At 46.7% G+C, this 27,642-nt stretch overlaps 1 protein-coding gene and 1 non-coding gene across 13 annotated transcripts in view; one reads left to right on the forward strand and one right to left on the reverse strand.

The window, feature by feature from the left end:
• The window catches only part of LOC101693604 (solute carrier family 23 member 2), a 69,627-nt gene that overhangs the window by 21,958 nt on the left and 20,027 nt on the right, over nucleotides 1–27,642 (reverse strand). For 5 of the 12 annotated variants that reach the window (XR_006601417.1, XR_006601415.1, XR_006601416.1 and 2 more), the window contains exons 4-11: nucleotides 18,950–19,109; nucleotides 13,097–13,278; nucleotides 12,128–12,245; nucleotides 10,885–11,041; nucleotides 9,818–10,071; nucleotides 4,487–4,651; nucleotides 4,009–4,117; nucleotides 3,817–3,912 (exon numbers count right to left, since the gene is read on the reverse strand). Coding sequence is in view for 8 of the 12 variants with exons in the window: in XM_013050168.2 (XP_012905622.1) it covers nucleotides 3,817–3,912; nucleotides 4,009–4,117; nucleotides 4,487–4,651; nucleotides 9,818–10,071; nucleotides 10,885–11,041; nucleotides 12,128–12,245; nucleotides 13,097–13,278; nucleotides 18,950–19,109 (1,241 nt within the window). In the remaining 4 variants the exon portion in view is untranslated. Of the gene's footprint in view, nucleotides 1–1,148; nucleotides 2,575–2,642; nucleotides 2,850–3,816; nucleotides 3,913–4,008; nucleotides 4,118–4,486; nucleotides 4,652–9,817; nucleotides 10,072–10,884; nucleotides 11,042–12,127; nucleotides 12,246–13,096; nucleotides 13,279–18,949; nucleotides 19,110–27,642 lie in introns of those variants that run through there. The other 7 variants (XM_045063005.1, XM_045063006.1, XM_004741710.3 and 4 more) reach the window with 4 other exon arrangements.
• Nucleotides 15,689–15,830, forward strand: LOC123387156. The gene has a single exon (XR_006601494.1). It is a non-coding gene; the product is annotated as a U4 spliceosomal RNA (small nuclear RNA).

The raw sequence follows: 27,642 nt of genomic DNA on the forward strand, positions 1-27,642 counted from the left end.
GGGGGACCTGGTGCAGCCTGGCTGAAGCCCAGTCCATGGGCCTTTCAAGAAAGGACAGGCAGGGTTTGTCCCCAGAGGTACCATGACACCAGGTACTTTTGGCAAAGGTTGGGTTTGGAGCATAGTTCTGGTGGGTTCTAGAGAGTTCTGGAGGCCCCTGGCTCATCATGCATGCTGTGGCAGCCCAGGAAGTGTGCTGACCGTGCCTGTGCTATAGGAGCTATAGGACATCAGGGTAGAACGAGCTTCATCTGCCTCTTCTGGTACCTAAATGAAGCTCAAGCCCGCTCCTGCCGGGTTCTGAGTGCTTTCTGGCAAGGTTCCCAGGCGCGCACACTGCATGGGACAGTAGAGTCTATGTGTCAGCTTGACCAGGCCACCCACATACTTGGTCACACATGATTCTCGATGTTTCTAGGATGGTGTAGTGAGGTGAGATAAACATCTGAACCGGCAGACTTTGAATAAATGTGGAGCCATTAGCCTCCCTGAAATGGGTCGACCTCATCCAGTCAGTTGGAAGATCCAATCGAACCGGAGACTGGCCTCCCACGAGGGGGAGGGAAGCGCCTTCAGACCCGAGCAGCAACTCTCCTGCTGATGGACATTCCAGCTTGCATTGTCAGGACAACCCGTTCCTGAACACCTCTCTCTCCCTGTGTATGTGTGTACGCGTGTGCATGTCGTGTGTGGATGTGTGTGCGTGCACACACACCCACGTCCCACATCCCCAGGGCTCTCTTTCTCTGGAGAACCCAGACTAACCCGCCGGCCGTGCAGAGAACGGCTTCCCTGGCTTTTTCAAGTTTCCCGTCGTTGTGACAGAGGCTCCCGTGCCCTGAAGGCCTCTTGAATACTTCGGCTGTTCCATCTCCTCTGGAAGAACCCGGCGTGTGGGTTATGCGTTAGGGCCTGAGCGCCGGGGCCCACGCCTCCCCTCCGTCCTGTCAGCAGCGCACTCCCAAGGACTCGCATGGCACTCTGCAAGGACTGTAGGCAGCACACCACTGTTGATGAACAACCCAAAGGAGGCGCGGGCAGGCCTTTACCCCCGGGGTCGCCCACACGGGTGCTGGGAAGGAAGGGGAGAGGAGCACTCACACCTGCCCCCGTCCAGGCCCCCAAGGACAAGGTCAAGGACAATCCAGTATGTGGGAAAGGAGAAATCAGCCTTTACAGAGGTGCCTGCACAGAGTAGGTCCTCAAGGAACACGTGCCAGCTCCAAGTGGCCCCCACCCACTCCGGTGCAGCCCTCAGTCCTGGAGCATTGTGTGGCAGCGGACCCTGGCCAGGGCAGACCTCAGGGGAATGCTGTGTCCTTTCTCCCCGTGGCCATGTGCTAGGAGTGTCCCTGCCTCCACTCTTCAGATCCAACAGCCCTCTGCTCCCCACCCGCAGGGATCACTGGCTGTGGTGCAGCCCAGGACGTCTGTGTCGCTTTAACATCCCCTCCGATGGGCCTTGCCCTGCCGTCCTCCCCACCGAGGCCTCTTCCTACAAAGGTATCTTCCTGTGTCTTGACTGATGATATCGTCCCGTATGAGTCAGCACCTATCTGTCAGAGAAACAGACCCCAGAGGACAGGTAAGGGTACGGGGGTAGGTATCAGTTTAAGTATTAATGGTGGAGACAGCAAATCTGAAATTTGCAGGGCAGACCAGACAGCTGGAAACTCAGGCAGGAGTTCATGCTGCACTCTTGAGGGAGGCCATTTGGTGGAGTGGGTTCTGATTCCTTGGCAGCCTGCACGAGCGGGCAAAGCCTAAGCCAGAGTCCGGGCACTCGATTCCAAGAACGTGCACGTTAAGAACCTTCCATCACAAACAGCTTGAGCCAGGGGCGGCCTGGAGCACCAGGAGGTCAGAGCAGGCGCTGGGGGAACAGGGGGTCCTCCTCATCTCTCCTGAGGCGCCAGACTCCAGGGGCAGGTGCCAGGGAGGGGAGGACAAGAGGGGCTCGAAGACAACTGTTCCTGGTGCCTTCCAGCAGACAGCCCCACCTCCGTCCCCTCTGCCACCCTAGGCCTCTTGGTCCCAAGGCATCAAAGTATGACCGAGAACGTGTGGGCCCAGCGCATCTGGGCGAACCCTGGGTCACACATGCTGACGCTGGAGGTGGGGGCCTGGTTTTCGCTGGAGCACGTGGAAGGCTGTGGCGTCCAAGTGTATCAAAGCAGCACCCTCCTCATGGCCGTAATCAGTACTCATCTGGCTGCCCTGCGTGCAGGGTGCCCACCCCTCCTCGCCATGCAGATGAGCTCCTGAGGTTGGGGAGGGGGGTGAAGAGCACGTTGGGACAGGCGTGAGGACATTCTTGTCACAGCTTGGTTTCAGAGGCGCCCTTCCCGCGCGCTCCAGAGGGGTCCTGGAAGAGGCGGGCCAGCAGGTTCCGGCCCCGCTCCCGGCTCCCGGCTCCCAGCCTGGGCCAGAAGGGGAGGTACTGGGTGCAGGAGGACGTGCAGACCTTGGTGCCGATCCCGCAGGGCAGGCGGTACACCTCCAAGGCCTTTGCAGTCTCCTCGGAGTCCTCCTGCATCTGATTCCACACCAGGAGGCCTCTCTCCTCCAGGCTTCCTAATGGGAGACAGCAGAGCAGTCAGCCCCGGGCACTGACCCAGCACCACCGGGCTGGGGAGGCCTCTGGCGCCCCCTGCAGGCACTCGTGGGGTCTCTGCTCTGCGCCCTCCCCGAGCCAACAGCACCTTCTCTTCCTGGTCCATCCAGAGTCCCATCGCAGGGGCGTTCCCTGAGCTCCCGCTGCGGGAGGGAACAATCTTCTACGAGCACCATCCTTGCCCCACCGTCAAAGGGCGGGTCTTTCCACGCTTTGTTTCTAGAATGCAGGTGCACTTTACACGTGGAGAGAACAAATGTGGAAAAGAGAGCACCACGAAGAGGGTGGGGAGGTTCTAGAAGAGAGCACTGAAAGCCATCCACGAGGGCGGCCTGCACTCCTCACTGCAACGTCCTCAGCACCCAACCCTCGGACTGCTCCTCGCCTCACATATTACCCTCTATTCTCATTGTCTGTTCTCTTGTCTTCCTCCTCTGTCAGCCCATGGGTTTCTGGAAGGTGGGAGGCATGTCTTTCTGCTGTTTGTATTCTCAGGACACAGCCTGGAACACAGTAGTGTTCAGGGGGTTTTTTAGAAGGAAAGGAAGAAAGAGAGGAAGGGAAGAGAAGAATGCACGTGTTCTCTCCCTCACCAACTAGACTTTGGGCTCTTAGCTGTTTTTCTTTCTGCTTCTGGTGTGTTTCTCACCTTAGGGCTTTGATTGTGGTTCCCCGCCCCGAAATCATAAGTTGAAGCCTTAACCCCACTGTCTCAGAACATGAATATATTTGGAGATAGGACCTTTAAAGAGGTAATTCCGTTAAAGATGAGGCCTTCGGGGGGGACCCTAATCTAATATGACTGTTGTCCTTATAGAAAGAGCTCAGGACACACAGAGAGACACCAGGGAGGCACCCGCCAGAGGAAAGGCCATGTGAGGTCACAGCAAGAAGGTGGCCATCTGTGAGCCAAGGAGAGAGGCTTTGGGAGAAACCAACTCTGCCAGCACCTTGATCTCCGTCTTTTAGCTTCCAGACTATGAGGAAATCCACTTTGGCTGTTTACACCAGTCTGGGCTGCTTTGTTACAGCAGCCCTAGAAAGCTAATACGGACCTATACCTCCCACCCAGACCCAGGGCCTGCTCAGGATATGCTATGTTCAGCCTGACATGGTACTAAGGGTCCAAGAAGCCATGAGGGCCGGCCAGATGATGCTGGTCTATCCACACCACCAGCCTACAGAGCAAAGGCGAGCCCTACCGGGGATGGTGTTGTCCAGGAAAAAGCCCAGAAATCCACCAACAAACATGCCCGTGGTCAGCAGCACCTGGATGACCTGGTCCAGTTGGAGAATCCCTGGAGTGAAGACAAAAGAAACAGGGATTCCCAGGGACCAAGGTCCCCACTGGCCTTGCCCCTGGGGCGGTCACAGTTCAGAACACAGAGACTCACCTGTCTGGAGCTTCTCAGCATTGTTGTTCACCCAGCTGGGAATGGCGAGCCCACAGTAGATGGAGAAGCCAAAGATAAAGAGGTTCCTGGATGAGTTCATGTCCACATACTGCAGGAGAGAGGCCCCACAGCAGCCCGAGCCATCAGCTCCTGTACTTCCCGGCACTCTAACTCCCCGCACCAGGGTCCCCTCCCCACCCGCTGCCATCAGAGGTGGGGGAGCGAGGCCGGAGGCAGCACCACACCCAGGGGGCAAACCAGGCACGGATTCCCACGTGGCCCTGGGAGCTGAGTGGTCCGGACAACCCAATGCAAACCGAGGCAGTTTCTGTTTTTCAGAAGCCTGGATGCTTCTGGCTGTTTCTTTCTTCTATTAGGAAACCACTGTAGTGTCTGGAACCAAGGACCTTCCCCGGCCCCAGCCCTGCCCCCTTTCAAGAGATGCACCAGCTGCTCTTCTCAGACCGCCAAGCCTCACCTGAAGATTGGAGATCCCCACAGCAGTGATGACCCCGAACATCACCAGGAACATGCCTCCGATCACTGGGGTCGGGATGGTGGCAAAGGCAGCCCCTATCTTCCCGAATACGCCCATCGCCAGCAGCAAGCAGCCGGCAGCGACCATCACCATTCTGCTCCCCACCTGCAGGGCTCAGGACGACAAGAGGGGAGCTCAGTACCAGCTGGGCCTCGTCCCTGCTCTGCAAACAATACTCTAGGTGACATGATCCCAATATGCAGCCCCCCCTTGGCCCCACACAGGCTTGGAAAGGATGAGGGTGTGACCTCGTGTCCCAGCATCTAGCCTCATCTCTTCACTCACTGCTCTCTCCCTGCCTTGAAGTCCTGACTCAAATGCTCCTTCCCCAGGAAGACTTTCCAGTGAGGCAAAAGGCCTCTCTTGGAGGCAGTGGTGCAGGGCTTAAGAATGGGCATTTGGGTCAAAACTACAATGAGATACCACCTCACATCAGTCAGAATGGCTAAAATTCACAAGTCAGGAAATGACAGATGCTGGCAAGGATATGGAGAAAGGGGAACCCTCCTACACTGTTGGTGGGAATGCAAGCTGGTGCAACCACTCTGGAAAACAGCATGGAGGTTCCTCAAAAGGTGAAAATAGAGCTACCCTACGACCCAGCAATTGCACTACTAGGTATTTACCCTAAAGATATAAATGTAGTGATCTGAAGGGATACACGTACCCGAATGTTTATGGCAGCAATGTCCACAATAGCCAAACTATGGAAAGAACCTTGATGTCCATCAACAGATGAATGGATCAAGAAGATGTGGTATATATACACAATGGAATACTATGCAGCCATCAAAAGAAATGAAATCTTGCCATTTGTGATGACATAGATGGAACTAGAGGGTATTATGCTTATCAAAATCAGTCAATCAGAGAAAGACAATTATCATATGATCTCCCTGAAATGAGGAAGTTGAGAGGCGACATGGGGGGCTTGGGGGTAGGAAAAGAATAAATGAAACAAGATGGGATCAGGAGGGAGACAAACCATAAGAGACTCTTAATCTCACAAAACAAACTGAGCGTTGCCGGGGGTAAGGGGGTAGGGAGAGGGTCGTGGAGTTATGGACATTGGAGAAGGTAAAAAAAAAGGGGGGGGGCATTTGGGGACACCTGGGTGGCTCAGTGGTTTAAACATCTGCCTTCGGCTCAGGTCATGATCTCGGGGTCCTGGGATCGAGCCCCGTGTTGGCCTCCTTGTTCAAAGGGGGAGCCTGCTTCTCCCTCTCCTTCTATGTGTGCATGTTCTCTCTCTCTAGCTCACTCTCTCTCAAATAAATAAAATCTTTTTTAAAAATTAGGAAAGCAAATTCAACAACATATTAGAAGGACCACACACTGTGATCAAGTGGGATTTAGCCTTGGGATGCAAGGATGTTTCAACAGGCATATACAATAAATGGGATACACCACCTAAGCAAAATGAAAGATAAAAACTGTACAATCATCTCATAGAAGCAGAAAAAGACTAAATAAATCTTTTTGTAACAAAAACTCTCAACAAATTGGGTATAGAAGGAACGTACCTCAATACATAAATGACAGCAGAGATGATATGATCTGATATAGAGAAAATCCTAGACTCAACCAAGAAACCATAAGGCCCAGTCAATGAACCAGTAAAGTCACAGAATGCAAAAATCAACATACCAGTTGCATTTCTATAAACTAACAACAAAATATCTGAAAATTAAAATAATCTGGTCACAATAGCATCAAAAACAATCAAATACTTAAGAATGAATTTAACCAAGGAAATGACAGATCTGTGTGCTAAAAACTGTAAGATACTGATGAAAGAAATCAAAGAAGACACAAACAAATGGAAAGATATCATGGGTCCATGGATAAGATTTAAAGTCAAAATGTTCATACTACCTAAAGCTGTCTATAGATTCAGTGCAGTCCCTAACACAAACCCAATGGCATTTTTCAGAGAGATAGAAAAAAAAAATCCTAAAATTTGTCTGTAGATACAAAAGACCCTGAATAGCTAAAGCAATCCTGAGAAAGAAGAATAAAGCTGGAGGCATCACATTGCCTGATTTCAAATGATACTACCAAGCTGTAGTAATTAAAATGGTATGGTCCTGACAAAATAGACACGTAGACCAACAGAACTGAATTCAGAGCCCCAAAGTAAAACCATGCATATATGGTCGGCTAATATTTGGCAAGAAAGCCAAGCATATTCAGTGGGGGAGATGATAGTCTCATCAATAAATGGGGTTGGGGGGCGCCTGGGTGGCTCAGTGGGTTAAGCCGCTGCCTTCGGCTCAGGTCATGATCTCAGGGTCCTGGGATCGAGTCCCGCGTCGGGCTCTCTGCTCAGCAGGGAGACTGCTTCCCTATCTCTCTCTCTCTGCCTGCCTCTCCATCTACTTGTAATTTCTCTCTGTCAAATTAATAAATAAAAATCTTTTAAAAAAAATTAAAAAAAATAAATAAATGGGGTTGGGAAACCCAGAAAACCACATACAGAAGGATGAAATTAGACCTCTACCTTGCACCACTCAAAAAATTTAACTCAACATGTATTAAAGACTTAAATGTGAGATCTGAAACTATGAAAATCCTAGAAGAAGATATAGGGGGAAATCCCCTTGAAATTGGTATTGGCATTTTGGGGGGTTTGACACCAAAAGTATAAGCAACAAAAGCGAATGTAAACAAATGGGACTCCATCAAACTAAAAAGCTTCTGCTCAGCAAAGGCAACATCTGACAAAATAGAAAGGCATCCTGCAGGATGGGATAAAATATTTGTAAACCGGCAACCTGATCAGGGATTAATATCCAAAATGTATAAAGAATTTGTATGCCTCAATAATACAACAGTAATGATTTTTAAAATAGAGACACTGAATAGACATTTCTCCCAAGAAGACTCCCAGATGGCCAACAGATCCATGAAAAGATGCTCAACATCCCTCATCATCAGGGAAATGCAAATCAAAACCACAATGAAATATCACCTCACATCTGTTAAATTCAGTTAATAACAAGTGTTGGTAGAGATGTGCAGAAAAGGGAACCTTTGTGTGCTATTGATGGGAATGTAAGTTGGCAAAGTCACAATGGAAAACAGCATGGCTTTTCCTCAAAAAATTAAAAATAGAATCACCAGGTGACCCAGCAATTCCTCTTGTGAGTCTTTATGTCAAGAAACCAAAACATTAACTTGAAAAGATATCTGCAGCCCATGTTCATTGCAGCATGATTGACAAGAGCCAAGGTAATGAAAACAACCTAAATGATGGATGAGTGGAGAAAGAAATGTGGCGTGTATGTGCAATGTTAATCAGTCGTAAACACTGAGATCTTTCCATTTGCAGCAACATGGACAGACCTTGAAGGCATTATGCTAGGTGAAATATGTCAAAGAAAGACAAATATCTTACGATACCATTCCTATGTGGAATCTAAAAAAGCTAAAATCAGAGTGCCTAGATGGCTCAGTTGGGTAAGGGTTCAACTCTTGATTTCAGCTCAGGTCATGATCTCAGGGTTTGAGATCGAATCCCTCCCACCCCCGCCTTGGGCTCCATGCTGGGCATGGAGTCTCCTTAAGATTCTCTCTCTCAAGAATAAATGAAACAAGATGGGATCGGGAAGGAGACAAACCATAAGTGACTCTTAATCTCACAAAACAAACTGAGGGTTGCTGGGGGGAGGGGGGTTGGGGGAAGGGGGTTGGGGTTATGGACATTGGGGAGGGTATATGCTATGGTAAGTGCTGTGAAGTGTGTAAACCTGGTGATTCACATACCTGTACCCCGGGGGATAAAAATATATGTTTATAAAAAATAAAAAATTATTTAAAAAAAGATTCTCTCTCATTAAATTAATTAATTGATGGATGAATAAATGAACAAATGAACGAACGAATAAAATAAGTAAAAAAATAAATAAGCAGGATGCCTGGGTGGCTCAGTGGGTTAAAGCCTCTGCCTTCAGCTCAGGTCATGATCTCAGGGTCCTGGGATTGAGCCACATATCAGGCTCTCTGCTCAGCGGGGAGCCTGCTTCCCCCTCTCTCTCTGCTTGCCTCTCTGCCTACTTGTGATCTCTCTCTCTCTGTGTCAAATAAATAAATAAAATATTTAATAAATAAATAAATAAGTAAATAAGCTAAATGCACAGAAATAGAGTAGAGTGGTGGTTACCAGGGTGCTCAGGGTACAGATAATGGGGAGATGTTCGTCAAAGAGTACAACCTTTCAGTTAAAAGATGAGTAAGTTCTGGGGATCTACATGTACAATATTGTGATTACAGTTAACCAGGCCTCCCAATCACACATTTGAAAGTTGCTAAGAGGACAGATCTTAAGTGTTCTCACCACAAAAAAAGAAATTATAATTATGTAACACGATGGGAGTGTTAGCTCATGGTCATCCCGTGACAAATCAGGAGTGTATCAAATAAACACATTTACAGCTCAAACTTAAGCCATATTATAGTATAGTGAAGTACATCTCAGTAAAGCTGCGGGGGAGGTGATAGGAAGGAAAATCCGTGTGTCTGGAGTGCGGGGGGACAGAGACAGACATGATGAAGACCAAGGCTAGGCTCTACCATAAAGGGCAGTAAGGGCCACAGAGAGGAGCTAGAATGAAATCCAAACACAAGGCATGAACGAAATGCGGTGTCAATCTGTCCATGGACATGTCCCAGACATGCTGCTAAGTGAGATAAGCCAGTCGTAAAAAGACCAGTCCTGTAGGCTTACACTGTTAGGAAGTCCCTGGAGTCATCGAAACCATAGAAACAGCAACTAGCATGCTGGTTGAGGGTGCTGGGGAGAAAGGGGAATAAGGACTTGGTGGCCGCCGTGGCCGCCGCAGGTCTCAGTGTTTATGTTGTGTGTCTTTAACCACAATGAAAAGTATTTTTTAAAGTATCTTTCCACAGACACTCTAGTGGCAACTGCTGTGGTAAGAAAGTAGCAGATCCTGCCTTTGCTTATTTTTCTTTCCCATCTAAGAGCTTATTTATTTAAATGTCCTCCTGACAAGACATGCGGTAAGGATTTGCCACGTCAAAATAAATTTTTTGGTTGTGTTTGTAATCCTCATAAAGGAACAAGAAAAAAGGCTTGCCTCAAAGCAAACGGAAACTCAGCCCTGCCAATATTTTTATTTTAGGCCCTGAGCCCCGTGTTGGACGCCTGAGCTTTAGGTCAATCAAATAAGCAATCTGAGTTGCTTGAAAAGAGACTCATAGGGGCATGATGGATGCAGGTACCCGGCCTGAAGCGGCTGTCGGCGGACTTACCCTGGTGATGCCCAGCGCCCCGACGTTCTCGCTGTAGGAGGTGGTGCCGTTCCCTGTCCCCCAGGCCCCCGCCAGCAGACAGCCGAGACCCTCGATGCCAATGCCACGGTTGACAGCGTGCCTCGGAGGCGGGGGGGCCCCCACCAGCCGGGCACAGGCATAATAATCGCCTACGGACTCCACCATCGAGGAGATTACCCCTGCAATGATCCCAAAGACCCCGGCCAGGCTGATGGTGGGGAGACCCCACTGTCCTGCAGGAGTGATGCAGAGGGAATGTTAATCCAGAAGACCATGCGTTGCTGCGCCCAAAATAACTTCTGTGCTGGAAGGGGTCTTTGGGAAGCTTGCAAGACCCGGCAGTGTATCTCTCAACCCCACAATTGTCCAGAGGCTTTGGCATGGACTCCTGCCCTACCCACTCCTCCCTGAGGGCAAGCACACACCCAGACCTTGAGGGCACTGTGCACCAAAACAGCCAGCAGCGGGGCCCCTTCCTGGGCAGATCCTGAAGCATTTGGAAGCAGAGATTCTTATTCAGGGAGGCAGGAGCTCCACAGTCCATGGGGCCCGGCCAGCCCACCCTGGCACCTGGTTATTGATACACCTGAGCCAAAAGTGCTGGGAAAGGCAACCAGAAGTGGGCTAAGGGATGGCCTTGACCTCATCTTCCCAGGAATGTTCTAATTCAGGCTAAGGCTCCCTTGGGTAGAATCCAACTAATCCAGGAAGACTCCCAAAGCTCCGGCTAGAAGGTCGAGACCTCTCCGATCTGGCTGCTCTCAGGCCACGAGTTCTGAGTAACATGGAGAAGGGAAGGAGAGGAAGGTCCCGGAATGGGAGCCTTTGGTCTAACATCCCCAGAAGATTCTTAGGACAACCCAAGGGTCTCCTTCTTCTCTTAGGGGTCTCATATGGACCCCCTAGGGCCTGCTCCTCCTTGTCAGATCTTTTGGAGGCGATCCATCCCCTGCCTCTAGTCAACTCTCCATTCAGTGCACTTGACCCCACGGACAGTACTGGAAAACACATGTCCCTGGTAGAAAGGGGCCCTATCTTCTCGTTACCTGGGTAAGGGAAGCGAAACCAAGGAGCCTGGCTCAGCACATTGCCTTTGGTGTCAGTGCGGGCCAGGTGCCCATAGGCCGTGGGGGCTGTGGGAAGGGCGTTGGTGACCGTGAGCACGAAGCAGAGAAGCCACGAGAGGCAGAGCGCCAGCAGCACCTGCAGAGGGAGCCCCCTTCACTACCCTGCCCAGGGCCCCAGGCCCTGCCAACACCTCCCAGAGGTGCTGGGCCTGGGAGGGAGGTCAGGGAAGCTCTGTGAAATGACGAAACGCTGGGTTACGGGCCCTTCCGATGCCAACAGCAATCTGTGTCATCATTAGTGCATTTAAGGAATGTAGGAAACAAACTGTGGGAAAACCCTGGGTCAAATGGAGGCAGAAAGGCCTAGCAAAACGGGCACGGCCTGGGTCAGAAGGATTACTGTCTGTTTCTCTTTCTACCATTGGCTGGTCACATGACCTTGGATCAAACCCTCTGAGCCTCAGTTTCCTCGTCTGTACAATGGAATGACAATCACTGTGCTGCAGAGCCTGAAGCTCTACTGAGATTTAATCCCTGGGGACAGAGCCCCAGAAAGGTGCATTTTTAGCAACACCCCCGAGGAAGTCTTGTGCACGCAGAATGGTAGGACCACCAGACTGCAGGGCAGTGAGGGATCAGTGAGATGTGGAAGTATCTTTTTACAATGTGAAATGTAGCTCACAGTGGAATTAAGGGCTGAAAACATACTGTGTGGTTGGCAGCCACACAGATCTCACACCGAGATGCAAATCCAGCAGAGCAGTGTCTGAAAAGGGAGGGACCAGCCCCACTGCAATGAGTCCAGATTACCCACAAGCCACCAAGACCTTGATCTGAGCAACCAGGTCATCAATTTTGTATAATTAGCCATGAACCTTGCTCTGGGGATGGCCCCAGGAACGTATGACAAGGCTGTCCCACACGGGTGCCCAGAGCAGCAACCTAGGGCAGAGTTCTCTGCTCTGGGGTGAGAAGCTTCATGAACAATGGGGACTGCATTACACCAAAAGCAGAGGAGTGTTCCCGTGGATGGCGGGGCTCCCCTTGACCTCCTTGTACAGCAGAGGGGTGGGGGTCAGGGAGGAGAGAACCTGCACACAGGGAAGTATTTGCCTTGGGGACCTTCTGGGAGTGCAAGAGGCTGACCCTGACCCTCACCCTCCGGGCGAGTCCACTAAGAAGGGAAGTGCTTCTTTCCAGAAGCGTGGGGAGTGCTTCTTACCGGGAAGACCTGAAACAGGTAGAACTTAGACGTGTGGCACTTCTTTCCTCCACAAACCGGCACAGGTACTGCGACGTTTTTCAGGTACTGAGAAAACAGTACGATGAGGAAGATGGTCCTGAAACAGAAACAAACCATGCCCAGGCTGGCTAGCTGGGGCTGTCCTGAGCAAGGGGCCAGGAAGTTGAGCCACCATGCATCTCTGGAAGGGGGTGGCCAGGGCCACACCGGGAGGGTCCCCAAGGAGGCAGGCCCCATCCCTGAGAAGGTGGGTTGTTGTTCCCTTTCAGAGCTGCTGGTGGCTGGAGAGGAACACCGGGAAGGGGGACCATTCCTCTCTGTGGGTCAGCTGCTGGACAGATCCCAGCAGACCGAGAGAGTGAGGCCAGAGTCAGAGACTGTCTTCTCTCTCAGGTCATTCTGCAAGTCCTCGTGGTCCGACCATCACAGCGGCATGAATGAGTGTGTCCAGTGCCAACCCCAAGTCCCTTTGAGGCTCTGTGGAAGTGCCTAAGGCCTCTTCTTTCCCTAAAGCCTTCCTGATCCTTCCAGTTGGCTGTCATGGCCCCCTTCCCTGGACCATGCATGGCCTTCTATGATTCTTATCACTGTCTCCTGGTGTCACAGCTCCTTGGACCCAAGGCTCCTCTCTCTCCTATACTACAAGATTATGGAGAGAGCTGGAGCCCTGCCTTTGCACCCTTCCCAGGTGCCAGAGGTCTACAAAGATTGGCTCAATGAAAACCTAGCAGGCAGAGGACCCGCAGTATCAATATTTTGTAAACATGACACTAAGTATCCTTACATACTGCCCATGATTAACTCATTGTTTTTGAGGACTAATCATGTAATAAATAGTCGTGGTATCTGTAAACCACAAGAGTTTGCCAATATCCAGAACACGTTATTCTTACTGGGTGATCTTCCGGAAAGAACTGAGCTTCCATTCCATTCCCAGGGAGTACTTACACGGCAGCAATCCCCCAGTGGACCCCAGCGTTACTGCCTGCAGAATCAAAGAGAGGCAAGGCCACCAAGGAGATTGTCGGAGCGATGGTCAAGGGGCCAATGAAGCGCATGAGAAACCCAATGAGGCCTGAGAATCCTACTAGCATCTGGACACAGGATGCAACCATAATGGCACCCTGCAACTGGAGAGAGAAGTACAGCTCAGACACCTTGAAGCTTGCAGGAACTGTGGGCCTCAGCCCAGCCCAGGCCATCATGGCAGACCCAGGGGCACAGGCCACCTCTCAACCTGGGCTACCCCCACAAGGGGGGCCCTCAGAGGCACTGCAGGATCAAAGCTGAATCCCAGAGTGACGGAGGCAAGGAGTGCCCTGTTCTTGCTCATCTCTCCAGTTCTGGATTTCCAACTACCTATTGGACATGTTCACTTCATTTGAAGGTTTTCTGGAAATAGCCTTCAAAAGTATTTATTGGTCATTGTGACCATGGTGGTGATGTCTAACGTCACTCCATAGCATGCTGAACCTCTTGCTGCTTTATTTTTCTGTGTGCCCACTTTCTATTGCAAGAGTTGGCAAAAAAAAAAATTTTTTTTTTTCCGTAAAGGACCACATAGTGAATATTTTCGGCTGGATGGGCCATATGGGCTCTGTCGAAACTTTCCCAGACAAGTTGTGAACAAATGAGCCTCACTGTGTTCCAATAACATTTCATGTGTAGATACTGAAATTAGAATTTCATATAATTCTGACACATCATGAATTCGTAGTCTTCTTTTCCAACCACTTAAAGTGTAAAACTGTTCTTAACTTGTGAGCTATATAAAACAAGCAGCAGGCCAGATCTCGTTCCTGGACTGTAGTTTGCCCACCCCTACTCGACTGGACCGACTGAATTTACTTAATGGCTCCTCTCTTACTCTCCTAGTTTGGATGTTGTGCATTCCGTTTTATCCCTGAAAACTTTTCCTTATTTTAAAGTCTGCTTTTTCTGAAAGTAACAGAGCAACTTCTCCTTTCTCTGGATTAGTGTTGGCATGGTGTATTTTCCTCCATCCACCTACTTTCAATCTCTGTGTGTCTTTATATTTATCTTTTAACGGTATTTATTTATTTGTCAGAGAGAATGCGAGCACAAGCAGGGGGAGCGAGAAGCGGGAGGCTTCCTGCTGAGCAGAGATCGGATCCCAGGACCTGGGATCATGACCTGAGCCGAGGCAGACGCTTCACCGACTGAGCCACCCAGGCGCCCCTATGTGTCTTCATTTAAAGTAGGCTTCTTATAGACAACATATAGTTAGGTCACCTGTGTTTTGTATCCCCTCTGACAATCTCTGTCATTTAGTTTGTATATTTAATCCACTGAGATTCAACTACATAGCTGGGTTGATATCTACCATACTCGTTACTGTTTTCTACTTGCTGACCTTGGTTCTTTGTTCCTATTTTTGTCTTCCTCTCTTTTTGTAGTTTTAATTGAGCATTTCATAGGATTCAATTTTTTGTCCTCTCTTAGTGTATCAGTTACACTAATTATTATTATTTTTTTTTTTACTTTTTTGAGTGGTTGCCCTAGAATTTGCAATGTACTTTTACAACTAATCCAAGTCCACTTTCAAAGAACACTATGCCACTTCATGGGTAGTCTGAGCACCTTATAATAACAAAATAATTGTAATCCCTCCTTCTCATTCTTTCTATCATTGCTGTCACTCATCTCACTTATACCTAAGGACACATAAGTAGGTACATAAAAACTACCATGATACTGAAAGGTGAAGTTTGAACTGCTCTAAGGTGTTGAAAACTGAACTTGCCTTCTCTTCCCAGTTTTTTACTGTTTTTTGCTACCACCATGTCCTTAAACTAGATTCACTGTTGACTTTCACTTCCCCATTACTTGAGCCCAGTAAGGAACTACCTTCCCTGTTGGTCCTGCATTTGCATCACCTTCACTGGGGACTAGTGTAAGGAGATACATGTGGTGTGCTGACCACCAGTGGTTTCAGTCCTTGAGAAGTGTGTGGATAAATACAATTCAAATAAACAGGGAGACACTACCTTAAGTTCCAATAGCCTAGTTACGTGAATTCAACCAATCAATCCAATCAATGAAAGGAGGTTGAAATTTGCAAGAACTTTCTCAGACTTTACAGCATTGGTGAAATGCATCAGACCAGCAGATGGAGCTCAACGGCCACAGAAAAGGACTCGGGTTTGGCTCACTGTGTCAGACCCTTGGAGATAACGTGGGGAAAAAAAATAGTGGAGACTATTGTCCTAGGGCAAAAGGAATCCCTACCCTGGACCCTGGGTTTCAGGCAGGAGTTGGCAAACTTTTTCTGTAAAAAGCCAGATAGTAAATATTTTAGACTTTGTGAGCCATGTGTGCTTTCTACCACATTTTCTTTTCTTTTTTTTCTTTCTTTTTTTTTTTTTTTAAACAACCTTATAAACTGTAAAAAGCATTCTTAATGCGTGAGCAGTTAAAAAGCAGACCTCGGGCTGGATTTGGTCCCAGAGCCGAAGTTTTCATATTCCTTTAAAGAACTTTAAAGGACTCTGTATATCGTAAACACAAAAATAAACAATAAGCTTTGCGCAGTGGCAATATTGTAGCCACTGAGGTTTGTCCGAGGAGCAATTATTGCTAATTGAAAAATAAACAATAGGGGTGCCTGGGTGGCTCTGTGGGTTAAGCTGCTGCCTTAGGCTCAGGTCATGATCCCAGGGTCCTGGGATCGAGCCCCGCATCAGGCTCTCTGCTCAGCAGGGAGCCTGCTTCCTCCTCTCTCTCTGCCTACTTGTGATCTCTGTCAAATAAATAAATAAATAAATCTTTAAAAAAATAATAATAATAAAGGTTAAAGAGAATATGGTATCTCTGCCACTTGGGGTCACATGTTTAACACAGGTACAGCATGACCCATATCCCTAAACACCTCCCTCACTATTAATACTGTTCAAGCTCCAGGGAAATTATTTTCCAGAACTCTTGCCCGGTGTCCTTGAAACACAAGGCAACGGCTTCCAAATGTGCCAAAGGTTTCTGAGTTGCGCTATGATAGGGCTGGAGGCAGATGCTTCGTTAGGACACAGGGAAGACTTGAGCAGACGTGCTTAGGTAGGAGAAGAGACAAATGAATGCATCAGATCTTTCTTCTCGGATACTGTGCAGGCAAGAGATTCCTGCAGGAGAAATTCCAGAGCTCAGCTGGTCTGCGTGGAAGGGAAACCTTCCCTGGCGTCTAGCAGAGCAGGGTGAGGAACCCCCACTTCTTGTTCTTTGCTTGGTTTTAATTTGGATTTAATGAAGCCAAATATGGGCTCCCCGGGGGCACAGCAAAAACAAACAAATAGACAAACACCCACAAGCCGTGCACGTGTTCTGTGACTCATTCTGTCGAGGGCCTCATAAAACCAGGCTTCCTGAAGAAGCATAGCCTAATTTGGAGAAAGCACTATAACACGTGGCATCTGAGATTGGCCAGTGTAACTGGCAAAAATCCAGGACTCACCAGCTTGACAAGTGAAATTCTTAGGGAATATCTTGGTCCAGAGCTCCCACAGGAGTGTTCTTTAAAGATTCAAGAGCCTTGTTAACTAACTCTGGGTCTAACCTGAGATAAAAAGGAAGCACAAGGCCTTGAGGGGGTGATGGAGGGACTGAGCACTCTCAGTGCACAGGTGGGTGCAAAAAGGCTGCTTCTGAGAGGGAAGAACCGCAGAAGGTTCAGCTGACACTCACGGGTCTGGCTCAGATGGACGTCCTCTGCCCCTACAGCTCAGTGCTCCCTGAGGTACCACGGACCCCACACTGAATGAGGACAGACCCTGTCAGAAGCCGGGAGCTTCCGCTCTGCCATGGGGCTTCGGGTGAGGCTGGGGTCTGGCGCAGCTCCTCCACCCCCTCCCTTTCACAGACCCTTACTAACCAGTCCACCCTGTTTGGAATTAGACAACTAGTGAATAGCATCAGTAGCTCCAATCAGAGACCCCAACCGTTATCTCGAGTAGGGCCAGAAAGACATTCAAGCTTTTGTTTGATTAAAGGAACATTTACTGATTAAAGGAAATACTGATGGGCTCCTCGGAGGCTCAGTCAAATTTCTGCCTTTGGCTCTGGTCATGATCCCAGAGTCCTGGCATTGAGTCCCGCATCGGGCTCCTTGCTCAGGTGGGGGCCTGCTTCTCCCTCCTCCCCTCCTCCCGCTTGTAGCACATACTCTCTCTCTCTCTCTCTCTCTCTCAAAAATAAATAAATAAAATCTTTTTTAAAAATAAAGGAAATAGTTATGGTCAGGCAAAGAAAATGCAGTTACATAGGAGGCGTTCCTAGGATTCATGAGCCAGTGACAGTCCCTCCCCCCCAGGACAGACATTACCTCACAAGGTAATCTAATTCAAGCAACAAAGACTTGAGTTTCACCATGTGAGTCCCTGAATTCAGAGAGCATGGGTGCCGCTCACCTAATGGACAAAGGAGGAGGCTGTTAAGAGTATTTAACACTTCCACAGAAGGCCCTTGGTGGGAAAAAGAAAGCAAGTCTAAATGCAGCCTGTGGGCTGAGTTATGTGTGATACTACGCACACGCATAAATGCCCAGGGTTGCCCCTGTGGGCTCGGGGCAGGGCCAGCAACTAGCAGTCCGGTCTGACAAGTGGATCGTACAAGGCTCTGTTGAAATTTTACCTTGTGTGGGATAGGGTTTATAGTTAAATCTCAAGTACTGGTGGTTCATGGTGATACCCCCGAGTCTTAAAAAGAGGGAGGAAGTATGACCTAGAATGTAGTCACAAGCGTCTATGAGTTGATACCTTGGGCCACAAACCACGCGCACGGGGCCCCCGAACAACAGAATCCCTATCTCCGTCTGAAGGCGCTTGCATTGCCCACGGTGGTCCAGATTGTCAACAGCGATGGGCACGTGTGCCGTTGGTGGGAGACTAGGAGAGTGTGCGGCCCATCGCGGAGCTGGCAGTCTGCCCACGCCTGACATTTCACAGAGTATGGAAGGATTTTGTATTTTTAAAAACTGGTATTCACGGTGTTGCTGGTTTGAGCTCTGCTTATTCTGCAACTGAAGACCCAGCCCAGACTACTGTGGCCGCCCAGACTGCCCACCGGCATGAAGATCAACGTCTGCAGCAGGCAGCTCAAGGATTTCCTGGCCTCCATCACCATGTGAGCCAGTTCCTACAACACATCTCCTCCTGCATGTACCTCTACACGTCCCGTTGGTTCTGCTCCTCCGGTGATCCCTGACTGGTACACACACCCTATGATTCGGCCAGCCCATTCCTACATGTCTGTTCGGTGGAAAACATAGATATGTTCACCTAAAAGTACCAAATACACAGACATCCACAGCAATACTATCTATAGAAGCCAGTAACTGGAAACTACCCTTAAACACAGTTTGGGTAACAGCAGAATAGAGAAGTAAATTACTGCGTAATTATGTAACAGAACGCTACTCAGTAAAGAGAATGAAGAGTCTACCCCTACATATAACCGGGGAAAAGCCTCTTGTAAAAATCATGGTGAATGAAGAAGGCAGACACAAACTGGTATGTGCTGAGGAGTTCTGTATAGAAAGTTCAAAACCAGGTGAAACTCATCTATGGAAACTCATCTGTTTCTTGATCCTGTTGCTGGTAACAGGAGCAAGTTCAGCTTGGGAAATTTATCGTGTTATTTTCTCTATGTCCTAATTAAAATTTTAAGGTTCATTTACAAAGGGACAAGTGCAGACTTCGGAAGGAGGCGAGAGATAAATAGAACTAGAGCAAAATTATCAAGCACATCGTCATAGTATAACATCACCCAGTCCACCTCCCCTTGGCCCGTTACCTCTCGGATCCTCTTCTGCCATTCCTCGGTGAACTCAGGAGAGCTGGTGTTCACCAGACTGGCATTGAATGTCCACTCAGGGCACTTCCAAGCAGGAAGGGAGAGCATGGCCAGGGAGGGTGCCACGAAAGCAAATGTCCCTCCCTGGAGAATGGGCAGCCTGGAGGAGGGGGACAAGGAAGCAGTTACCCACAAGATCTGTTAGCCCGGGTCTGAAACTGGGCCCAGTGGCGGTCCTTTAATCCCAACCCCTAGCCTGATTTAGAGGCCATCCATGACCCAGCTGGTCTCAGTATACAAGGAGCTCCTGCTGGGCTCCCAGTCAGACCCAGGAACCCTGCCAAACCTTGGACAGATAACATGTCTACCCTGGTCCCGGAGAATCTTCCCCAGGGCCCAGGATAAAAAACACAGCTCCCACTGGGAGTTCTCCCACCAAGAGAAGCACAGCCTAAAATTTGGGTTGCCAGACTCCTTTGTGTCTTCAAAATGACCAGCAATCCCAGACCTTGACCTCCAAGCTTCCTTTTTATCCCATGGACAGAAGAGTTTTTAGGTCAATTATCAGGGCAAGTTCCTTCCATCCAGGCCCTTCTGACTCCTGCTCAGCCTCTCCCCTCTGAGAACTCCTAGAACTTTCTTCCCTTTGAGGTAAATGCGGCCTGATAAGTCAACCTCCAACAAGCCTCTCTTTATTAGATCAGAGGCTATCTGGGCTAGCCTAGTCTGCCACCCATGACATTAATATTGGGGAAGGGTGGCACAGAGGCACCCCAGCGTTTTGCTACACCCAGTTCAGATATTTTTTCTTCACAATACAAGAAAGGTATACTCAGAATTTCACAAAAATCTCTTGGGAGGATTATTCTTGAGAGTGACTCAGTACATCCTATGTAATGAAAATACAAATTTTCTTACAGGTTTTTAAAAAGATTTTATTTATTTGTTTGACACAGAGAGAGAAGGAACACAGCAGGGGGAGTGGGAGAGGGAGAACAGGCTTCCCAGAGCAGGAAGCCCAGTGTGGGGCTTGATCCCAGGACCCTGGGATCATGACCTGAGCCAAAGGCAGATGATTAACAACTGAGCCACCCAGGCACCCCCTGAAAATATAAAATTTGATGGAAGAGTTTGGCTGCCTAAGTGGCCTTGGTCTCTTGGCTGAACATGAGAGTCGATGACGCCTGGGCATCAGCCTGAGAGGAGTTGGTGGGCTTGTCTAGGACTGTGCCCAGGTACAGGGTGTACGTAAAGCTCCAGGGGATTCCAGTGTGCAGCCAGGGTGGAGGACAGCTGATCTACCTCCGTAAGTCTAGACCCGCAAGGTTCCACGATAGAACAGAATACATTGCCCACACGAGGCAGGAATACACAGGGGATGGTATGGGTATGTGTGAATACCTTCTCAATTTAAAAATTATGACTCTAAGTATCTTTTTTAAAAGATTTTATTTATTTGACAGAGAGAGAGAGAGAACACAAGCAGGCAGAGCAGCAGGCAGAGGCAGAGAGAGAAGCAGGCTCCTTGCCGAGCAAGGAGCCTGATGCAGGACTCAGTCCCAGGACCCCAAGGATCATGACCTGAGCCAAAGGCAGCTGCTCAACCAACTAGGCTTCCCAGGCCTCCCATGACTCTAAATATCTTGATAGAGAAGGGAAACCTGCTCTACTTTGATCTTTTAAAAATCCCCTTGAGCTTTCAAAGTGAACATATAAACCTTTGTATATGGATATAACCAGAGTGACGTGAAACAGAACTTGTGTTGTAATTTTTTTTTTTGCTATAATTCCATACGCACGTTGCACTCATTCACCAAGTGTCTATTGAGGATCTGCTCTTGGTGGGCAGTGGCTGCCATGATACTGAGGACAGCACGGCAAGTGAAACCAAACTCCCATTTACATTTTAGGGACACACATCTCAGCCTCATACTAACAAAATAACCACTTCCAGTAACTTACCCTCAAGGATTACTTTAAACACCTCATGACAATGCTCACATACAGTCTGCCATGTCCGCCATGCCCATTCTACTGGGTTCCACAAGGGCAGGGATTCGTTATCTTTCATTCCCATCCCTCCAGCGCTGAGCCTGGCACCCCAACATTGGGCTTATCCTTTGTTTTTTGGCATGGAATGAAGTCCTAGCAAGGGTTATTTTGCATTTCATTAAGCTAGGAGAGATGTGCACTCATTCGTGTGGTATATTGTCTGTTCTCTATAAACTGTCTGCTCATTACATGGGGTTTGGATACAGTCAAAATATATTCATAACAATTCTTAGGATAGTGAGCTTTCTTTTCATTAAAAAAAAAAAATGCTTTCTGTTACTATATGCAGGAATCCGTCCCCAGTTCAGAAATCATTAAAGAGAGCATTTCCAAATTTTCAAGCAGTTGAGCTCCTTTCTAATTTTGTTCATGTTATTTTCTTCCAAAATAATTACATGTCATTGGGATAATATGATACATGGACTTTCTGCCTTTTGGTAATTGCTAAATATCTTTTATGTCCAAGAGCAAGATGAATTTTTTTTCATTTATTTGTCTAAGGGTATTATTATGTTCTACCTTTATGTTCACACGACATATCCATACATTTTTCCCTTGTTATTTTATCCTTACACCTTCCAGTTCCATTTTCTATTCCTTCTGCCCCATTCCCACCCCCATTTTATTAGGTATAACTTTTTTAAAGATATTATTTATTTTAGAGAGAGAGTGCATGAGTGCGAGCTGGGGCAGGAGCAAAGGGGGAGGTAGAGAGAGGGAATCTCCAGCAGACTCTGTGCTGAGTGCGGAGCCCATCGTGGGGCCGGATCTCATGATCCTGAGACCATGACCCAAGCCAAAAGCAAGAGTTGAATGCTTAATGGACTGAGCCACCCAGGCACCCCAGACATAACTTCTTATCAGTACCCTTTACATATATAGGTAAGAGAGAGAGAGATCTACATACACACCTTGCATTTCTGCTAGTTCTTCCTTTATGCATGTCCCCAGTATGTGTATAGGATATGTGCACTCAGTACTATTCTAGGCTTTTGTTGTTATATGTATGTCTTACCTTTGGTGGTGACCTTGATGCCTATCTGTATTCTTGTCACCGACCATGATGACAATCTCTATATTTTTAAAATCTGCACATGGGTATGATTCACTATTATTCTACATGTGCCTTCTGACTTGCATGTTTCTCTTATAAACTATAGACTGTTGATTTGGAACCAACTCAACATTTTAGATCCGGAAGAGCCTCTTGAAACATATCCAGCTTGGTCTTGTCATTTGCATAGGTAGAGGATCTTGACCTGAGGTCATAGAGTTAACCAGGAGGAGTGCTCAGGGCTCCTCCTTCTTCATCCAGGTTCCTCACTGCCCTATGACACTGAGAAAGAGCAGGAACACACCTACAGCAAGTTTAAATCCGGCTCTACCTCCTATCAGTTGTGTGACCTAGCTAGGCATGCTGCCCAACTTCTGCAAGCCTTAGTGTCATCTTTAACAAAATAAGAGTCCTCTCCCCGGGGAGTAGCCATGAAGATTAAATATGTATAAATGTGGAGGCCAGTGCCTGGGGACCCAGAGGAGCTCAGCAGACAGCAGTTATTGTCCTTACTTTATGACTCCCTCAGAAATGTGTGGGTACTCCCGAGAAGGTGGTGTATGTTACGACATTTTCTTTTGTGTTTTCTCTTACAGATGCTCTATTGTGGGCTTTTTAAAAAACTGTTGTCTGGCATTCCCAACTCTTGCAGGTGGGTTCTCTAAGATTTGTTTTTCTGCATCCTTTGTTTTCTTTTGTGTTGTTGGAATTCCTGTGTTCGGGCTGGTCCAAGGCTGTGTCTTTACGTTAATTATCCCCTTGCTCTGTGGCCCACTGTACTCAGCCCTGCAGGTTGTACAGCGTCACCTGCACAGAGCTCCAAAGCTTCCACTCTACTACTGATCCAGTTCTTAAAACAGACACAATCTCTCTACTGTAGGGGCTTGTGTTAACATTTAAGGGTTAACGTCTAAGGCACAGCTCTCTTCGTATGATATCACAACACGTGTCTGTCGGGATGGAGTTGCTTCTGTTGCATCTACTCATCACTTTGAAGCTTATTACTCTAGTATTGTTGTTGGACCTATTTCAGAGGTCCCCCTTCCCTGGTTCTTGTTTTTGTCACATTTGATTTGAAAGAGGTGCTCTGACCATGTCCCACAAGTTCCAAGACGCTGTGTATTACTTTGAACATTTACACATCACCTTGTGTCAAATAGGATTGAAGGGACTTACAATTATATCACAATATAGTAAGGACCTACCACTCTACACTCAGACCACCCGGTTTTACCTTCCGGCTCTTCCTCTCCTCCTCCCAGCCCCACTCGCTACATTTCCAGCCTCATGAACCTTTACAGGAAGAGCCAGTCTGGGCTCAGAGTGGGATCTGGCTGCAACTCTCCATTGCTGCCCTCACAACATCCGGTATAAAATGTGGGCAGACTTTCCCAGACTATCCTTCCAGCCTTCACTGTCTCATGAGGATGCTCGAGTCTGAAGAAGAGAAGATGCCCTGCCATTCTTCTTTACAATGACTTGCAAATTTCCTAAGAAAAGGTTAAATGTCAAAATCTGTATATCACATGTCTTATAGGATAGGTATATTGGGTTGGCAGAGCCAGAGGAATGTGTCCCCAGGGCTACTATTAACATCTACGTTTACATAGTATTATAAAGGTACAAAAGTTATCTCAAGAGCCCTTCAGGGAAGTGACGCTGCACTTCTTGGGCTGGAAGAGACTGGGGGCTGGGGGCGGGGAGGGCAAGTGGTGGTAGGAGGGCTCAGCTCGGAAGTAGGGAAGCCCTGATGAGAAAGGCTGAGTCACCCACCAAATTGCAACAGTGTGTTTGTTATTAAAACAACTGATGACAAGGCATGAGCTAAGAACAAACTAGAGCTTATGTTAATGAGTAGAGGAGACATTTTTCTTCCTCTCTTTGTAGTCCCGATTTAACCCAGAAACAGAAATATCTACCCTTTTGAAAGCACTGGGAAGATAAACTCCCACCCTTCTCTCGGAGCTCTCAGGTTCTCCTGTTGAAGAAAAAGGTATTCATGACACTAGTTAATGACATTCTAGTGAGACGACTACAATGTAGTTCTGTAGTAGGGGAGAATGATCTGGCTTAACTCCGAATACCATAAGAAAAGGTGGGAATTTATAGCCCAGGAGCAGGGATGGGTCAGGGGCTGGAAAATGACCAAGAGGAAACATCAGGGATAAGGTAGGAGGTGGGGAAATCCTGCTGAAGGCAGGCCAGGGTGATCAGACATCACCTGAACGATGGTAGAGAATGAGGAACCCAATCAGATGTGGAAGGTGAGGATGCTGACTATACTGAATTAGCAAGATTCTTGCTGAAATTGGAAAATGCAGAGACCAATATGAAAACTCAAAAGTCAGACTTAGTGTCTGTTGGACTTAAGAGAGAATGGTCATAGTTGATCTTGTCCATTAGACATTATGACTACATAGATCTCTTCCAGTTAAGTGATGAATAAACAGAAAACTCAGCATGACTTGGGTCTGAAAAAGATCCTGCAGAAGAGGGGAAATGTTTCCCTGCTCTGAAATTTAGAGAAAAAAATTTCCTTTAAGAAGCAAGTGAAAATTGTTGAGTATGCTCAAAAATAACAAATGATATACCTGTATTATAGAATAACTCGGGACAATATTTTTTCAAGATTTATTTATTTATTTGAGAGAGGGAGAATGAATATGAGGGGAAGGGCAGACTGAGAGAGAGAGAGAGAGAGAGAGAGACACACACACTTCACCCTGAACATGGAGGCCAACACTAGGCTCGATCCCAGGACCCTGAGATCAGGACCTGAGCCAAAATCTAAAGTCAGACCCTTAACTGGCTAAGCCACCTTATAGCCCCACTTTGATATTTTTATTTTATTTACTTATTTATTAAAGAGAAAGAGTAAAAGCACAAGCAGGTGGAGGGAGAGGGAGAAGCAGGCTTCCCTGATGAGCAGGGAACCCCATGTGGGGCTAGATTCCAGGACTCTGGGATCATGACCAAGCCAAAGGCAGACACTCAACCGACTGAGCCACCCAGGTGTCCTCTTGGGATATTTTTAAACAGAATTCTAATAGAAAATATATGATGACTTAGCTAAATGAGGCATATAGCATGTTCCTTGAATGGAAAAATCGATATTATAAAAGTCTCACTTATTCCAAGTTAATCTTTAAATATAATGCAAATGTAATCAAAATCCCAATGAGAATATTTTATTTCATATAATGCTTTAAAAATTCATCTGGAAGAATTTAAAAATTAGAATAACTTATAAAGACTTTTCAAGTAAAGAATAATGAGGAAAGCATGCCCAGCTGAATAAAGTACAGTAGAAACTTATCAATTTTAAAACAGGGTGGGGGGTACTTGGGTGGCTCAGTTGCTTAAACATCCAACTTTAGGTTTCAGCTCAGGTCATGAGCTCAGGGTCATCAGCTTCTGCACTCTGCACACCCCCACTCCTCAAATAAATAAATAAATCTTAAAACAAAACCAAAACCAAAAACGAAGCAGTGTGGTAATGGTTGAAGACACAACAAAGAAATTAATGGGGAGAAAACAGTAGCCCTGAAACAGACAGATGCTCAGATATATAGGAACTTAGTATGTAATGAATAGTCTCGATTCCCATTTATTCAACAAATGATATTGAAAAAATTGGCTTTTAGGGAGAAAAAATAAATCTGAGGACTCACTTCTACAATACACCTAACTAAATCCCAAATAAATTCAAGAGTTAAATTTAAAAACCCAAACAACACACATATAAGTACTTTTTTAAAAAGGTGATTATGTGTCTTATCTATTGAATATAGAAAGGATTTCTAAGTCTAAAAGTAGATCAAGAAATAGCAAAGGAAAAAAGTAATAAATTTTACCAAAGAAACATAAAAGCTTTGATATGGCAAAAATTTCTTAATCAAAAATAAAGACACACTAAAAACGTTTATGGCAATTAATAAACACAAAGATTCAATATTCATAATGTATACTGGATTTTTTTTTTTTTGCAAAGTAAGAAAATTGTTGACTTCTGAGATTATACAATCAGCCTCTCTTGAAACTCCAATAAAATGACCTTAAAATATATTTTAGAGGGATAAACCACAAGATAAGAATATCTGAGTAGGAGATCTTTGAAAGATAGAGAGTAGATTGATAGTGGTAACTGATCTGACTGCCCCCGGGGAATCAGTATTCTACACTAGCAATAGGTAAATGACATTACACTGAAAAACTCACAACATATCAAATACTGGCTCTTGATGTAAGAGTAAATGTGGAGCTAAAACAGGTCTAATGTCTTTTTCAGTACCAGTCAGGTAACTGTCCTTTCCCCATCTTGGCAGAAGACTAGTTTATTCTGTAGAAAAGGCAAGACACAGGATCTATGGATTCTGCAGAGAAACTGGCACAGCTGAAGTGGAGATACCATACTGAACACTGGGGTGATTCATTTAGTATATACACACAGAACACTAAAACATCTAGCTCACTTTCCCACTGAGCTTCTAGCACATTTCCAGCCAGCCCTTTACTCTCCAGGCAAGAGGCTAGAAGGTCCTTTTCTGGAGGATAGGACAACCTGAGTGGAAAAGCATAAAGTAACTGAAATTTAGGCTTCCCCAACTATGCTAGGAAAAATATAAACATACTCGAAATTCATGACAACATGTCAAGAGTACAATGTAAATGGTGGCCCTTGCATTTGGTTTATGTGGCATTCCTATGTATCATGCAACAATGAAGTCCAAAGTGAACAAGATCCAGTCTCAGGCTCAGAACCTACAGTCAAACTTTTGAGACCCAACCTTTAAATATGAGCAGATATACAAGGATCACAAGATAACCACAGGACCTTAGATGACAGAGAACCAAATAAAGAAACCAAATAAAGAAACAATAATGAAAGTAACTTGTCCTGTAGGAAGATGATAATTTTCTTAAAGATTTTATTTATTTATTGGAGACAGAGAGAGAAAGAGATAGTGAGAGAGAGCACAGGTAGAGAGGAGAGGGAGAAGCAGACTCCCCAAGAGCAGGGAGCCCAATTCAGGGCTCAATCCCAGGACCCTGAGATTATGACCTGAGCTGAAGGCAGATGCTTAACCAACGGAGCCACTCACGGACCCCAAGAGATGATAATTTTTTTCAAACACATTCTCATTTCATTTATATCTTTGGCAAGTAAGAAGATTTTGCATTCATAAAACAAGAATAGGATGCATAAAACAAGAATATTCAGAAAACAAAAAAAAATTCTTGAAGTATTAGAGTAGAAATAAATTCAGTAGACATGATGGAAGATAAAGTTGATTAATTTCCTCCTCCCCAAAGACCAAAAACACAAAAAGTTATAAATAGGTAAGAAAAGGTAAGAGAATTAGAGGACCATTCCAGGAAATCCAGCATGTGAGTAAAAGGAGATTGAGAAAGAAACTCAAACAAACTGAAAAATAACTCTTCGCATATTAAAGGGAACTATTGAGTACACAGTATAATGGATGAAAATAAACTCAGGCCATGACAAATAACTTAAAAATTTACAACACTGGGATTATAAAGCAGTTTTTTTCTTTTTTTTCCAGCTTCTGGGTTGGGGGAAGGAGGA

This window comes from Mustela putorius, unplaced genomic scaffold (genome assembly GCF_011764305.1).
Source record: "Mustela putorius furo isolate JIRA1106 unplaced genomic scaffold, ASM1176430v1.1 tig00003845_pilon_pilon_pilon, whole genome shotgun sequence".
NCBI classification, from domain to species: domain Eukaryota; kingdom Metazoa; phylum Chordata; class Mammalia; order Carnivora; family Mustelidae; genus Mustela; species Mustela putorius.